The 16,380-nt window shown below is 63.5% G+C and overlaps 1 protein-coding gene across 2 annotated transcripts in view; it reads right to left on the bottom strand.

Annotated features, from left to right (window-relative positions):
- Positions 1 to 16,380, bottom strand: part of CORO7 (coronin 7) — a 35,072-nt gene that overhangs the window by 15,077 nt on the left and 3,615 nt on the right. Inside the window, exons 4-9 of one of the 2 annotated variants that reach the window (XM_005523148.3) lie at positions 15,018 to 15,088; positions 14,485 to 14,668; positions 13,847 to 13,923; positions 12,699 to 12,749; positions 5,151 to 5,237; positions 4,832 to 4,914 (exon numbers count right to left, since the gene is read on the bottom strand). In XM_005523148.3, coding sequence (XP_005523205.2) covers positions 4,832 to 4,914; positions 5,151 to 5,237; positions 12,699 to 12,749; positions 13,847 to 13,923; positions 14,485 to 14,668; positions 15,018 to 15,088 — 553 coding nt within the window. The remainder of the gene's footprint in view (positions 1 to 4,831; positions 4,915 to 5,150; positions 5,238 to 12,698; positions 12,750 to 13,846; positions 13,924 to 14,484; positions 14,669 to 15,017; positions 15,089 to 16,380) is intronic. The other variant, XM_088063882.1, reaches the window with a different exon arrangement.

The raw sequence follows: 16,380 nt of genomic DNA, 5'->3' as shown, positions 1-16,380 counted from the left end.
CGTGATGTGCCCTTCCCCTAACAAAGCCGATTTCCCCATTTGCAAGGAGCTGGAGGTTTGCAGGGGACCCCCTTGGCACTTCAGCTTCCAGCAGCTCCAGAGTGAGTGAGCTACAGTGGAGGTGCCACGAGGGCAGTCTCCAAAGTTAGGGCTCAGCTTTGGCAGGTGAAGCACCCCTGGGACACCTCGAGCCAAGGATTTTGGGGTGCCAGCTGCACAAGAGGGGCAGCAGGGCTGAGCCTTGGCACGGAGGTGATGGGGACACTGCAGCCAGGGCAGGGCTTGGCCCCCACCCACACCCACATCTGCACCCGGGCTGCCCTGCGGGAGAGCAGCAGTGCCCAAAATGGGACCGTCCAGCCCCTGTGGCTTCCTGAATCCCAGCACAAAATTCCCCTGGCCATTGCCAGCCCCATCCCGCGCCAGGAGCCGCTCCGAGCGGCACATCGTGCGGTGCTGCTAATTCCTGCGAGCTGAATCAGCGCCGACAAGGATTGCAAAACCCCCTGAAATGGACCCAAAAAAAAAAGCTCTCTCTCTCTCTGTGTGATCCAGCGGGGCCGGTAAGCGAGAGCCCCGGCCAGAGCCACCGGCAGGATGAGGGCTCGGCAGGGAGCCACAACGGGAGGAGCTGTCGGCTTCACCCAGGCAAATCCTGCCTGCACCCTGACGTGGCAAGGCTGGAGGGCTCTGGTCTTCCAAAAAATCACCCCTGGTCCCAGGCACGGCCCCACGGAAACCAAAGACGAGTCCCTCAGGTCCCCACGTCTGGAGCAGAGCCCCGAGAGGTCATGCCTCGGTGCCAGGGGTCTGGATGCCCACTCTCGGGGGGAGGACAGGTGTGTGCCCATCACACAGACCCCAGTGCTGCCAGGAAGAGCTTTGGAGCTTGTCTTCCTGGAAAGCTGGGGAGGCCAGGGAGCACTGTCTGGCCACCGAGGCTGTGGCTCATCTGGAAGTGATTTGGGCACTGCCATCCCACCCCAGCGCTGGGCTATTTTTACCCAGTGGAATTACAGGACAGGCGACATGGGCTGGGTGGTTGCCCCGCCTTAACCCCTTCATGTAGCTGCCCAGTAGCTCCATGGGGATTGGTCCCACTGGGGTGACACCTGATGGGGTGGGGTGGCCTCTCCCCTTCCTTGTGTTTGAGGGTGGCAGCCAAGCTGGGGCAGGGAAAAATCCTTTCCCACTGATGGCAAGCACACATCAACCCTTGTGATCTGTAGGGGGAAGGGGACAGGGATGGGGACAGGAATGAACCTGTCCTACTCAGGGTTCTTCCTGCTGGGGTGGGTTTTTTCAGAGACCCCCAAAACACCTAGCATGACCCAAATGGGGTGCCAAGCCCCAGGAAAAAGCAGTGCAGAGGGTGCCAGGCAGGACAGGAGCAGGACCGGCCACTGAGGTCTCATTGCAGCTGGTGCCTGGGGAGAGGTGGCAGGGTGACAGTGGGAACATGTGCCTCGGTGGGGTCGGGTGCCCTGGTCCTGGGAGATGCCAGGACTGCAAGCCTGACCCCAGGAGCTGGCTCAGCCACAGGCTTTGGCTGGGCAAGGGCAGGGGTGGGTATTAGGGACTGAGCCCCCTGGGCCCCTCCATGTCCTACTCCAGTGCTGGGGGAGCCAAACAGCCCCAAATCCCTCCACAAACATTCTGCTGTGCCAACTCCCTGCTACAGGCAGGTCCCAGCTACGGCACCGCCCGGCTCTGTCAGACTTTGCACCATGAAGGGTGGTGGCGATCCAGCTGTCCCCATCCCTCAGCCATACTGCCCTAGAGGGACGTGCCCACTGTTGGAACATGCCATGGGGGGGTGTGTGGCTTCCTGGGACCTCTGCTGACCTTGGAATCTCATCCCTCCTGAGCCATAGCCTTGAGCTGGCTGTGGCACCCCAGAGACTCCCTGGGGACATTTTCAGGATATCAAAAGAAGCAGTGAGCCAAGGGAGCTGCTGTTCTTCTGTCACCATGGTGGTGACAGCACCGTCCCAGGGCAGTGCTGCGCTGGCCGCCGGGCGTGTGGCAGCAGGGTCTGGTCAGTGACCCCAAGTTGGAGCCGGTAACCCAACCCCGCTGGTGCTGGTTACAATTTAGGGCAACAATAACCCATTGAGGCCCCTTCCTGGCTCCTGCCCTGCTGCTCCTTGATCTAATTAAAGGGGGCCAGGGAGGACAAAACCTGAGCCGAAGGAACATCAGGTACCCAGAGGTGGCACATTGAGGACCAGGATGTGGAGAGGGGACATGGCCACCCACACCTCTCACCTCCTGCTCCCTCAGGGTCTGGGCATTGGGGGGATCAGCTCTTAAGCAGACCTGACATGCTTGGGGTGCTTTGAAAATGACGTTTGTGTGGTCAGAAATATCTCACCTGCTCAGGATTTGGGAAACAGAACCTCCAAAAGGCACATGTGGAGGTCCATGGGGCTGGTGCCTCCCACTCTGCCCTCTTCCAGGGATGCTGGATAGGGGCACAACCAGCCTGAAGGGTTTGGTGCTGCTGTGGGCATTGGGGTGAGCACCCTGGGGTGACTCCCACCTTGGGGCACGCCATGGCCCTGCTTTGGGGTGCCATGGGGCAGCGTGGTGCCGGCTCGGCGGGCGCGGTGGGGATGCGGTAGGGATGCGGTGGGGATGCGGACTCCCCTTCCTGCCGGCCTGGCGTCAGTAATGAATGGTATGAGTTTCCTGCCCGCCCACTGATTGCTTCCTCAAAGAGTTTCAACGAGCTGCTGCTGCTGCTGCTGCTGCTCCCCAGGCACCGCTGCACTGCCCAAACCATCCCCGTGCCCCACGCTGGGCACCCGGGGCCACGCCGAAGATCCTCAGCCAGCCCCGCTGCTGCTCCCCATCCCGGCGGGGCTCAGTGCCTGTCCCCCGGTTCTTGGTCTGCCCCAAGCAGATCTGGTGATCTGGTGACCCCAAGACCATCCGCCCCGTGCCCTTGCCGAGGCTCCACGGCTCCTGAGCGTCGCGGCCGTGCTCGGGATGACTCTGCCGGAGGGAGAACGCGGCCCCCGCTCGGCACCTCCGCCGGGAGCCAGCCCAAATCCCCCTCCGCCATTTGTCATCTCCGCCAGATTTACAGGCGGGAGCGCTCGGGGCTGGAAGCGCGGTGGCCCCGGCGCGGTTGCCTAAAAACAGCACCTCCCCAGCACGGGGGGGTCTCCGCTCGCCCCCGCCGCCCCCAGCCCCTCTCGGCTGGCCCCGCCACGCAGCCGGAGGGCCCCGGAGTGACGCGCAGGCAGCGCCCGCCAGCCGCATTCCTGCGCCGATAAACCCGGCAGCCAAAATAACTGCAGCCTGTGCTGAGGGGGCCGAGCACAGCAGCGCCTGCATCCCATTTAGCCCGGCTGGCTCGCCCCGGCCCAGCGAGGATTCGGGGTAATTCCCAATGGATTCTCCGCCAAGAGCAATAATGGACCCCGAGGCGACCCCTTGTAGCAGCCTCAGCCTCCCCTGAGAGCGTTCAGTGGACACTGATGATGGCCTTTGCTCACTGAACTGGCAGAGCTGGTGAGCAGGAGAGCTGGGAGCTGCTCCCCTGGCAGCTGGCAGGAGGGTGAGGGATGCTTAGGCAGCTCCCCCTGCTCCCACCACACCAACACACCCCACCATGCCCAGGGCAGGTCCTCTCCCTCTCCCTCCCTCTCCCTCTCCCTCTCCCTCTCCCTCTCCCTCTCCCTCTCCCTCTCCCTCTCCCTCTCCCTCTCCCTCTCCCTCTCCCTCTCCCTCTCCCTCTCCCTCTCCCTCTCCCTCTCCCTCTCCCTCTCCCTCTCCCTCTCCCTCTCCCTCTCCCTCTCCCTCTCCTCTCCTCTCCTCTCCTCTCCTCTCCTCTCCTCTCCTCTCCTCTCCTCTCCTCTCCTCTCCTCTCCTCTCCTCTCTGTCCTGGCTGCTGCCAGCTCTGGCCTGGAGCTGACACTGGTGTGGGGGCTGCTGGCAGGGCAGCCAAGGGGCTGTCATAGCTCACTCAGCCCCTCACCAGAGGCCCTGCATTGGCTGCCGACCACTCAGCCTGCCCCAGCATCCCGGGCCATCACAGAGCCAGCTCGGCACACAGTGAGGCTCCCAGCAAGCCAGCGCTTTGCCCTGGGAAGGGCTGGTGGCCTCCAGTGCATCCCAACAAGTACTGTGCCCCAAACCCCCATCACCCTGGTGGGATGAAAAGACAGCCTCCTCCTCCTCCCATTTCCTTGCCCACATGGTGACGCCAGGCCAGCTCACTGGGCAGCGTGGGAGAGGCCAGGTCAGCTCTAACTGGAGGGTTCCCAGCCTTGGCAGTGCCCTGCAGATGGAGACAGCTCCATCGTGCCGTGACGAGGGGCGCTGACCCCTTACACCACCAAAGCTCCTTTTCCACTTCCCCAGGGGTGCCTGGTGAGCGCAGCGCAGCCACAGCTGGCTGGGCAGCCAGACGGCACCGTGGCACAAAGCACGACAGGAGTGGGAGGCCAGGGCTGAGCTGCTCCGGTGTTCCAGCAGCGCCAAAGGGATTCACTTGCCTGCAGCATCTTGTGGTGCTGCCCCACCGCACAAGCCCACCCAGCCAGCAGCCACCTCAGACGCTGTCCCCAGCAGCGCCACCACACACCACAGCACTACAGAACACCTCTGTGCCCTCGCCAGCACTGCCTCTGCCCTCTCACCAAAACCGTGATGGGGATGCGGCTGTGCGGTCCCCAGCTTTGTCACCAGTTTTGTGGCCGAGAGCTGCTGGTTCCAAGAGCTCCCTGCCAGCTCCTGCTCCACCACCACACTCCTGATGGGTCTCTGACCATGACATCTCCACTGCTCACCCTCCCACCCCATGCTGAGTCCCCGTCCCTACCCAGGTGAAGTGTCCAGTGCCACGGTGAGAGTCGCCCCGGTGAGCTTCCGTGTGTCCCACAGCTTCACCTCCCGCTCCCGCATCTGCAGAGACACAGACGGAGTCAGTGGGCACCGGGGCTGCCTGGATGGCTCCGCAGTGCCGCCGCCTTCGCCAGCCACCTTCCACCATCCCAGCAAGGGCCAGGGCACTTGGCAAGGGGACCTCCTGCTTTCATGGGGGACAGGCCACACAAAAAGCACTTGGCAGCCTCAGGGAGCAACTGCTGGGCTGGAACATGCCAGTGGTGCCAGGGCCACCTTCCTGGTGAGGACCGTACCTGGCTGAACCCGACGGAGATGAGGAAATCGCTGGAGCCCATCCAGAGCAGCCGGGAGTCCTTGTTGTTGTCGTGTCCCGGGACACTCTGCAAGGCACAGGAGACAGGGCTCTCAGTACTGCTGCCAGCCACACTGGACACATTCAGGGGACATGTGCTTCACCAGCCATGGCTGTGAACTGCCCTGAGTGCTGGCTGCTGGCTCTGCTGAGAGCTGCCCTGGGGACAAAGCAGTGGGGACAGCCTGCAAGCAGTGACAGCCCGGACTCCCTCCCATGCCAGCGTGGTTGCCTTGTGGAGCAGCTGGCCCAGCTCCCAGCAAGGACTGGAGGGTGGGAGCAGGTAGAGTGTGACAGGCCACCGGATGGCTCCCACATCCCCAGCGCTCTCACCCAGGGTGAGGGGGACAGAGTGCTGTGAAGAAGCTGCTCCATGCCACGCAAGAGGAGGCTCTGCCACGGTGATGATGACAGGAGGACTTACTTCCCTGGCTGCACCTCCGGGCTCTTTATCCATGCTGAATCCTGGCTCCTGGAGCTGGGTGCCCCGTGTGTGCCCAGAGGCTACTGAAACACGGCAAACTGAGCCTGGCCACGTTCACCAGACTGCTCTAATCCCCTGCCCTGCTTCACCTCTCCCCTGGGCTCCCTGTGCGGGTGGGACCCCCAACCCACATCCTGTCCCCATCGTGGTCCTGCTGAGGATAGGAGGGGAAGAGCTTCCACGGGGCTGTCAGCGGGTGTTTCCCGGCTCCCATGTGGTCCCCAGATGGGTCCTGCGGTTCCCGGCGCCCCAGTGGGAGCCGGCAGCCAGCCCTGGCCCGCGGCACAGGCGGCGCTCGCAGCCCCTCGCTCTCACTGAGGAGCGCCAAGAACTGGCTGCTAACGAGTTCAGAGCTGGCAGGGAAAGCGGAGGGCTCTGCCAGAACCAAACCTGGCACGGTGCTTCCAGGACAGGGCAGGGGCACCAGGTGTGGGGGCAGGAGGGGTGGGGTGAGCACCGATTGTGCCCACGGAGGAGCCGTGAGCTGCAGTCCCCTTGGTGCGAGCACTGTGACCACCGGCCACGACCGCACTGCGACCGCCAGCGAGGCTCTGCCACCGCGGCAGCCAGAGAGGGGCCATGGAGGGACCGCACCTCCCACCCCTCACTGGAGCAGCTCTGCTGGAGCAGCCTCCAGCCCCAGAGCGGTGCCACTGTCTGGAGAGAGCCAGGGTGGGAGCAGGCGTGCGGTGCCAAGCTTGTTGTGCCCTGGCTCCGTCACGCCAGCTGCCCTGCCAGCACAAACACGGCTCGCTTGGAAGAGGCAGCGCTGGCCAAGCTGAGCCCGGCGCTCCCAACCGCAGGGCCAGGATGTGGGGCAGGAGGGGCCTGGTCCCCACCGCCAGCACGCTGGCAGCGAACCCAGCGCCCGGCAGGGAAAGGACCTGGAGAAGGGAACGTGTCCCAGGATCGGTGCCAAGAGGGATGGAAACTCCAGGAGTCGGGGCCAGCCCGCGCGACAGCCAGGAGAACACTTCTGCACCTAAGCTGCGGCAGCCACAGCTCAGCATCTGCAGATCCCATAACCCCTGGGTCCCGCGGGTGCCCCGGACCCGCTGGCAGCAGCGGCAGCCCCGGGGCGGTGGCAGGGCTGGAGGAGGGCAGGCAGGGCGCTGCCGCGGCGCTCCCAGCCCCCGGCGTGCCGGCTGAGGCGCAGGGCCATGTTTTCTGCATTAGTTCCATCCCGGCTGAGCTGTACGTATGGCAGCAAGTATGCGGGAGGCTGGGGCTCCGTGCTCAGCCCGTGCAGATGTTGCCAGAGGTGAGCGTGCGGACAGCAGCTCCCCTGGTGCAGAGGGTCTTGGCAGGGACCGGGCCGTGTGGCCTGGCACTGAGGGTGGACACTGGTGTGGTTCAGCCCTGGGACACCCGTGGGGCTGCTGTGGACCCCTGGGGCTGGCAGAGCTGGGCAGAGACCCAGGCTGGCACCTTTCCCGGAGTGATGCTGGAAGCCCGGGAGCAGGGAACCAGCCAAGGGATGGGCGTCCCTCCTGAGCCGCTTGTCCTCCCGGCAGGCTGCAAGGAGCCCACCAGCTCTGGGCTTCAGGGATCCAAGGAAGCCTCCCAGCTCCCTGCCGGTGCCCAGGCAGCCCAGGCTCCTCCCGCCCATTGCAGGGATTCAGCCCTGCCGGTTTTGGGCAGCCCAGGCTGGGGGGAGCCTGTGACACCTACCCCCCCCCCCCGCCCCCGGAGCCAGATCGGCTGCATGGGGAGAGTTTTCAGAGTTTTCTCCTAGTCTCAACCCATCCCTCCTAGGCAGGCTGGGGTAAGGTGCTGGTTGCCACGGGGGTCCCCAGCCCTTCTCCCCGCGCAGCCCCGGGGGCTGCGGGGGCCCAGGGCCGGCGTGTCGGACGCAGCTGTTGGCAGCGATGCGGCGGGGTCGGGGAGCTGGGAACAGCTGCCCGCAGGGAGCGGCCGCTTCGGCTCCGCGGCTGCCTGGGAGAGCCCCACACAAAGCCAAGGCTGCTCCCTGTCTCCCCGGGAGCCGTCACCCTGAGCCGGATGCAGGGCAGGGAGAGCCGGAGGTGGGAGCCCAGGGCAGAGCCCTGGGGCTGGGAGGTGGCCGGGGGGTTCAAAGCTCTGCTCTTGGCAGAGCCCCCGTGGCTGGCAGGGCTGGGACAGCTCAGCCCTGCCTGTGGCTAACAGCCCATGAGCATGGCTAACAGCCCACGGGTATCTGATCCCCGTGGGAAGCAACCCCAGCAGCGGGATCTGCGTGGGCACAGGAGGCACCAGTGCCAGGCTGAGCTATCCCCTTGCCAGGGGGTGCCAGGGCAGGAAGGGTCTCCCTTGGCCAGGGCACTGTGGGGGTCTCTGGGGACAGACACCCAGTCCCGGTCCTTGCACATGGGGAAGCCGTTGCTCCTTGCACACCCCACGAGGCTGTGGGCAGCAGGAGGAACAGCTTCCCAGGAGTTGAGAGGGTTAACCACGCACCGAATCCTCCTCTCCGAACAAGAATGTGAGTGATCTCTTTCCCTTGCCAAATCCCAGTTACTCCAGAGGTAACCAGGAGAACAGAGCAGCCTCTCCCAGGCTAGCCCTGCTCCTGGTCTCTGCTCGGAGCTCAAGGAGACCGGGAGCAGTCACCTGCTCCAGGGGAGTGCAGAGATCCCACAGAGCAGCGGGGATCCCCCAGTAGCCATCACACTGCCAGCACTGGCCCTGCCCTCTGCCAGGTGTGTGGTGTGTGTGTGTCACACACACCCTGCCTCTCCCCTCACCACCAGCACAGCCCCCACGCTCCATCCAACCCCTCCTGCCCTCGGTGAGGCCAAGGCCGTGTCCCAGAGGATGCTGTGGGGCCAGCAAGGGCAGGAAGGTGGGTGGGCTCCCGTGGGCACAGACAACCACAAGGCTGGGATGGGAGCAGGACCTCCCTCCCTGGACAGGAGAGGGGGACTCACTGGCCAGGGGGGTGGGCAGGCTGCAGCCCCCAGCACCCAGCCCTCCTCCACTGCCTCTCCCCTCTTCCTGCAGCCACCAGCCCCACAAGCCCTCCTATGATGCCCTCAAATCCCAAAACACCTTTGCCCTCTGGAGAGGAGCCTGCCAGGAATCCCAGGTCAGGCACAGGCTGGGGCTCCTGAAATACCGTGAGGAGCTCCAGCCCCAGTCATGGAGATGCCAACCTGTGTGGGCCTGAGCTGGTGAGGCCATTCCCAATGGGAGGGATGGGCACCCAGGCGAGGGTGAGCCGGTGCCACTGAACACCCACACCCCTTGAGATGCCTCTGGCTCATTCCAAATCCTCCTTGACTTCCCCATGTCTGCCATACCAAGCGGCATTCCTGGGAAGGACGGCCGAGGGGGAAGCGGAGCAGAGGAAATATAAACAGTCCCGTGCAGCTACGCTGGGGAACAGAAGCATGAGAGCGCCGAGCGTGCTGTGCTATAAATAGGCTGCCCAGAGTCAGGCCAACTTTTTCATAGCTTCCCACGGTCTCCTTGGGAATGTGGGATGCTGTGGACCTTCCCCCAGCCCGGAGGAAGCTGCTGCCGAGGCTGGGAGTCAGGTACCCCCGGGGTGACCCCAGCATGGGATACCATGATGATGGGGCAGTAGGAGGAAGGCTGAAGTCTCTCTATGTCCTGATGTGCCTCCCCGATGATGACAAGTGGTCCCCAGCCAGCCCTGGGCCAACAGCTGGATCCTGGACAGAGGCGACGTGTCAGGGTCCATGGAATTCTGGCTGTGGGCACAGCCAGATCACCCCAAACCTGGCTCTCCACAGCATCACCCTGCACCATGGCCATGCTGCCCCCAGGGACCCTCTCCATGGTGTATCACCCACTGTGGCACAGATGATGTGGTCCACGGGATGGCGGCTGTGGTTTGGGACAGGGGCTGGAGTCCCTCTTTCCCCCGAGACCCTGAGCAGGGCTGGGACAGCACCGGCTGTGCTTGGGCTGTGAGCATCGGCTGCTGCCCATCACTGAGCTCTGCCCCCGGCACAGCCCACGAGCTGGGGGGACAAACCCCCGGCGGGGACAAACCCCCAGGGACACTCTCCCAGCTGTCCCCGGGCGCCCTCAGCCCCGGCCCCGCTCATTAGCACAGCTCATTAGGACGTGAGCGGGGCGTGCGCTGCCCCGGTGCGCGGCCGTTCCCTCGCCCCCGGCCCTGCCCGAACGCCGGCGGAGGAAGTTTCTCGTGAGAACGGAGCCGGCTCCTCTCCATCCCACACTGGCCGCGCTCAGCGGCTGCCCCGCAGCTCCACACGGAGGGTGCCTGTCCCAGGCCAGTCCCGGGAGCCACGTGCTGGCCAAATGCACACACAGCCCCTCGCACCAGCCTGCACAGCTCCATGTGTGGAGGAGGATGCGGCCCGTGGGCTCTGTACCCAGGGGAAGGTGGCCAGAGCAGTGGGCAAGCAGAGATGCCACCTTAATAGCCCACAGCATATGCGAATCACTGCCCTCCACTGTGCTGGGAACACACCTGAGGCATGAGCTGGGCATGGCACGGGCATGGAGCTTCCCGCTGCTCAAGCTCCCTGCTCAGCCTTGTGTCCCCTGTCCCACCAAGGGCAGGACCCGGGGGACATGGGAGGGACCTTTGGTGGGGTTTGCACGGGGATTGCAGGAGGGTGAGGACAGGAACTGCGACACTGAGCCTCGGCAGGGCCGAAGCCGCAAGGGAGAGGATGTGAATCGCTTCCAGGGGGAGGGTCAAGGCGAGGAGGGCGACCACCAGCCTGTGGGAGGGGAGGACAGGCCGGAGCAGCGTGGCCTTGGGAGGGGATAAGGCAGAGCACAGAACTCACAGAGTTCTTTGGAACGACAGTGGTGCTTGGACCTGGACCCAGCCAGCAGCGGGAGCGTGGCTGCAGGGGGTGGCAAGGCAGGACCCAGGACAGCCCTGCCATCTCCACTGCCAGTTTAGGGCACAGAGAGCAGCCACAGGGCATGAGCACAGCCCTGATGCTCACAAAGGGGCTGCAACAAAGGGATGGGGATCCAGCAGGATGAGGCCACTGCTGTCCCAAGGGAAATCATGGCCCTGGGTACATACCAGGCACCCCACGGGGTCAGCCAGACCCCGGCCACGCTGCGTCACACACGTCTGCCCGCTGCTGGGATATGCTCAAAATAGCTGCCACGGGCGTAGCCGGGAATGGGGGGTCAGGCCCTGGCGGGGACATGGCCAAGGGATGTGGGCAGCCTGCCAGTCACCCTCCTTGTCACCCACCTCGGTCCCCAGCCCCATGTGTGCCACATCCATGGCACCTGAGAGCAGCAGCAGGTACTAGGAGGAGTGACCCCTCCTCCCTGAGCTTCTTATTTTAGCTCCTTCTCATTCTTTTCCCCTGCTCTAAACAAAGGAATGTTTAATGAGGCAGGCTTGGCAAATTAAGAAATCCAGCCGGAGGAGCAGCCTGGGGCTGGCTCTCAGCTCCACGGAGGGACCAGGGTGAGCCGGCAGCAGGACCCTGTGCTGGCTGTGAGGAAACCCAGCCCACGGTGCTGCAGGGGCCAGCACAGCTGGGAAACCCATCCTGCAGCTCACCTCTGCAAAAAAACAGGCAACTTCAAAGCCAGGAGCCTGCGAGGTGCTGGCACCGCACGGCGGCCCCGGCATCACCCGGTTCTGTAACCGTGCTGGCCCGGGGGGAAAAGGAGACTTTCCAACTAACCCAGCCCTCCAGCAATGGGGAAAAAAGAAAAGAACAAAACCCAGGAGTGTTATTCCTCTTGGCTAAGCAAGCCCTGCGCAAACTTCCAGAGGATTTATGGCACTTTAAAGTTTTCCCCTTCAGCAGAGCACTTCTCCAAGACTAAACATCTCCATCCATTGCGAGCCGGCCGGGGCAGGGCCGCGGCAGTGAAGGTGCATATTTCTCTTGGCAAACAAGGAGCGCCGGCCCCGGGCTGGATCAGACAGCAGCGGAGGGAAGTGAACTGCCTGCTTTGAACAGCCACCATCATTCACACGTTATTTTTAATAGCTCAGCGAGACAGAGTCCACCCTCCCCAAGAGACTTGGCTCGAGCCCATCGCACTCACAGCTCCGCCATCAGACAGGTCTGGCAGGGGGAGAAGGGGGGCCAGGAGGGGAGGGGAGCACTGAGGCCAGTGGTGGATAAATTTTGGAGTAGAGAATGGGATCTTCCAGCCATGCTGAGTGGCAACTGGAGCAGAACAGGATCGTGGCAGCTGCTGGAGTGCTGGGAGCACTTTGCCCTGGCTCGTCCGCACGTGTCACCACTGGGTTTGTGTTTATTTTTTGTGGAGGGGTGTTTATAAGGCTGCCTGAAGGGTCAGGGCATCATTTGTACTGCAGAAAGCACACAGGGGCTTTTGGGGAGCTCAGCACCTGGGTTATGTGCAGGAGCAGGTGGAAAGTCCTGGTGCAGCACTGGAGCTCCAGGTCCCTTCCATCAGTGCCTGGGTTACTGCTGTGCCTGAGCATTGTCACCAGAGGCCATTGGCTTCCCGAGCCCACAGGCAGCAGGAGATCCACCACGAATCCAGAGTCCACTGCAGCCAGCTCACCCTGCTCTCCACTGCATCCCTCCCTTCCCAAGGCCTTCCAGCCCCTTCTGCAGCCAGAGCCCCAAGCCACAGGAAACCTCTAATAAGAGGCTGTTTGAACTTGACGTCAAGGCTTAAATTCTCTACTTATTTCCTAATCACTGTTATTTGCTGAGTTGTGCGGATCTGACCGCCCAGCCCTTGCCCTCGTCCCCAAGAGCCTTTGGTCTGGCTCCCAGAGGGCAGAGCAGAGCCCAGGAGCCTGCAGAGCCCAGGAGCCCAGAGCCCTCACACCCACAGGGCTCGCCTGGCACGTGCCACTGCACTGTGCTCCCTGGCCTAGTGGGAGAGCAGGGCCCCCTCTGCCAAACCTCTCCAGGGTTAAGGGGACAGTCCTATTCCCCCTGCCTTCAGCTGCTTGCATCTCTCAAGCCCAGCCAGGGCTGGGATGGTTTGGGGGACCAAAGCTCACCCCCCTGCAGACAAAAGGTTGGGCAGGGCTGCCTGCAGCACATCCAAAAGGGACAGTACCTGGGAGGCAGCTGGGCCTGCTCGGGGGTCAAAGATCCGCAGTTTCTTGTCCTGGTGAGATAAAAGAAAACAGGAGGGTTAAGGACCTCGGGGCCAGCAGGATGTCAGGATGCATTGGGCAGAAGGCTGCAGTGAGCATCCCTCCCCTCCCTGCCCATCACTCTACTGCCTGCAGTGCCTATTTCTATGGATGGCTTGCACTGTGTTCTCCCATACTGTGGGCAGGGAGGCACCCCCAGAGCCTCACCAGGACCCTGACACCCTCAAAACTGCTCCCAGAAAAGGAGGGAGCCTTCAAAGTAGGGCCAGGGTGCTGTTTGGGGAGCACACACTCTGGCCAGAGCCACGCAGCACAGGGGCTGATCTGCACCCCAGCTGGCACGGCTTGGCCTTGTGCCCTCCGAGCCAGCTCACACGCTGGGCACGGGCCTCCATCCATGAGCTGGGACTCCGACCCATCCCGCAGCCTGACCCTGCACGCTGGGCCGGGCTCCGGGCTCCCCCCGGGGCGCACAGCGGGGCTCCCCCCGCAAACCCTTCGCTCTCCCTCGGCTCGGCGCGGGCTGCGCTCCCAGCCTGGGGCTGTGAGCTCAGAGCTGCTCTCCGAGCCTTCGGGCACGGCCTGGGGTGCTCGTGGCTTGCACGCTGCCCTTGCACGCTGCCCTTGCACGCTGCCCTTGCACGCTGCCCTTGCACGCTGCCCTTGCACGCTGCCCTTGCACGCTGCCCTTGCACGCTGCCCTTGCACGCTGCCCTTGCACGCTCAGCCACGCCCGCCCGGCCGCGGCCCCCGCGCGTCCCGCAGCGAGCGGCCGGCGCCATCTAGTGCTGCTCCCCGCCCGCCTCCCTTCGGGCTCGCTGACCCCGCTCCTGCCCTTTTCCACCCCAAAACTTCCCGTCCCTCCCATGCTCCCCATGCCTGGAAGCGTTCCAGGCCAGACCGGATGGAGCTCTGAGCACCCCGGGCTAAGATAAGGTGTCCCGGCCCGTGACAGGGGGTGGAACGAGACGAGCTTTAAGGTCCCTTCCAACCCAAATCATTCTGGGATTCTGTGAAACGGGTGCCGCCCAGGATCAGGGTGCATCCAGCAGCTGGCACAGCCCATCCATGCCGTGCCATGGCGAGGTCACCCCTGGGCACTGCTCACCTTGCAGGAGGTGCCCAGGAGGTGGCCATCTCGCTTCCAGGTCAGGCTCTGCAGCTGGTCCCCGTGGGAATCCAGGACTGCGGGGATAAAGCAGGGTCAGGATCAAGTAGGGTCCCTCCTGCAGACAGGGCAGGAGCCATCACTCTCCCACCCAGAATATTTCCCAGGAGAAATGATCTGGTCTTTCCAAAGGGCTGGTGGCAGCCAGGACCCAGTGGGAGCCTGCTGTGTCTGCAGGGAACATTCCTGCAGGAGCTGGAGACAAAGGGCAGGAGCCCTGCAAAAGGCACAGGCCTATGCTGCCACCCACCTCCTTTCCCCCTCAGGGTGGCTGAGGTCTGGGCAAGGCAGGTCAGCAACCACCCACATCTACCCTGGGACATGCAGAGAGAGGGACCTGCCACCCAGGGGATCCCCAGCAGAGATCCTGCAGACGCCTTGGCCAGTACCAGAGTGTTTCCATCAGAGCATGGGGGAGCACAGACACAAGGGGCTGTGGTGCCCTGCCCAAAAAGCCACCTGAGCTGCCTGTTCAGTGACACCAAGGTCAGGCCTCGAGCCCAGGCACTGGCACAGTGAGAACATGGGGCAGACACACAGGGAGGACACGTGTCACGGGCAGTCACAGCCCTGCCTACCTGTCAGGGGCTGCTGCTGCCCCAGGTCCCACACTGTGACTCTCTTCCCTGCAGCGCTGGCCAGGACAGCGTCCGCCGTGGGGTGGAACTGCAGCGCATCCACCGGGGCCCCCCCGGGCCCCAGGGTCAGCCCCGCACTGCCGGGAACGTCCTGGCTGCTCTCGGGCAGGCGCCACACCTTCACCTGCAGCCCCAGGAGAGCAGGGTGGTCAGTCCCAGGGCAGGTGAGCAGGACCCAGCTGGGTGCTGGCAGTGCTCCACCTGGGCTCGCTGCTTTCCCAGGCTTTGATCCCTGAGGTCTCTGAGTATTCCCAGGTCATTGCAGCTTGATGGGAACAGGTCCAGATGGGTAGAGGCTGATCCTTGACCATCTGCTCTGTCCCCCTGGGGATGTCCCACTCTGCTCTCCCCAGGCTGGCACCCTCCACCCCATGCTCCTCTTAGTCCCATCACTCCAGCTCTGCAGCAAACCCCAGAGACATGCTGGGGGGGCGTGAGGAGTCCCCTTGGGACCCCTGTCCCTGAGCACTCACCGTCTCATCAGCAGAACCTGTGGCCAGCAGGAGCTGATCGAAGGGTGAAAAGTCAAAGTCAGTGACCACATCTGGAAGGAGAAGGGCAGAAGTTTGTCCCCACCTTCCCCTGCAGACAGTGTGTCTGCCCCTCTGCTCTTCCCAGCCTCATTCCTTCCCTACACACACAGCAGTGGGGTTAGATTCAGCCCCATCAAGGTGTTTTGGAGCAGCTCAGCTTTGCTGTGAGTGCCTGAGCCCCTCTACTGAGCCCCTCTACTGTCCCTCAAAGACCTGCACACCTTTGGCAGGGATAGGAACCCTGGAGGGAGCATCTCCTTGTCTGATCCATGGACTGACAGCCCCACAGGGCGCAGGGAGCAGCAGGAACAGCATCAGGGTGTCTGTGCCATGTTCTGCTGGAGCCATGCTGGTGACAAGGCTCCCTTTGTAACACCCCAGGCCAGCATGCCAGCGGCAGGGATGCTCCCGGCAGCAGGGAGCCTCGTGGGAGGTGGGAGGAAGGCTGGCACCAGCAGCAGCAGCCCCTCGGATGCATTTGGCACGCTCAGAAAAGTAGGTCACCGTGTACTTTTCCGCTTCCAGGAGACAGGCCCCGCAGGCATGAAGAGCAGGCAGCTCGCTTGGCTGCATCCACCCGGGAGGAGAGAAAATCCATTCCCTGCCACGGAGGCGTTGCTCTGGCACAGCCGGCTTCAAAGGACCCCTGCTGATCTCATTAGGAAGCCGTGGAGGCGGCGCTGGCTCCTGTGCACCCCTCTGGCGCTTCCCGGGGAGCAGAAGAACTCACTGCCTGCTTTTCCAACCTGAGGAAGCTCCTGGTGCCAGGGGCTGAGGTGGCACAGGCTGGGCACTCTGCGCAGCCCTGCAGCCGTGCCAGGGCACACACGCGGGGAGGCAGTGCTGGAACCAGCTCCCGTCTTACTGCTCTGGTGTAAATTTGGAGAAATGGGTGGTCAGTGCCCCTCAGGCTGCCATGGCTGCTTCAACACCAGGAGAGGGGCACCCTGAAGTGGGCACCACCCCTCGCTGTGCTTGGGCAGGGCACAGCCCTGCTTCTCTGCCAGCAGCTTCTTCCCTGCCACACTCTGCCCACATCAGAGCTGCTGGTCCAGCCTGTTCCTCCTGCCACTGGAGCCAGCGATGCCTCGGTGATGCCAACTCCAGCCTGGCACTGGGTGTACTGGGAATTTCAGGGCGTGCTATGAGTAATATGGAAAGGCTGTGCTAGAAAGCTGTGAGGAAGAGCTGCATGTTCAGGCCTCATTGCAGCCTGAGAGAGGAAGGAACATGGATTGATTCCAGCCTGGTGTCACCAGAGCCCACAGGTGATGGTCCCTGGCAGGTCCCCATGTCCCTTGCC

The sequence above is a fragment of the Pseudopodoces humilis genome, chromosome 18 (genome assembly GCF_049639895.1).
Source record: "Pseudopodoces humilis isolate 2021_Gansu_Grassland_sample_001 chromosome 18, ASM4963989v1, whole genome shotgun sequence".
NCBI classification, from domain to species: domain Eukaryota; kingdom Metazoa; phylum Chordata; class Aves; order Passeriformes; family Paridae; genus Pseudopodoces; species Pseudopodoces humilis.
This window is presented reverse-complemented; position numbering and strand designations above follow the sequence as displayed.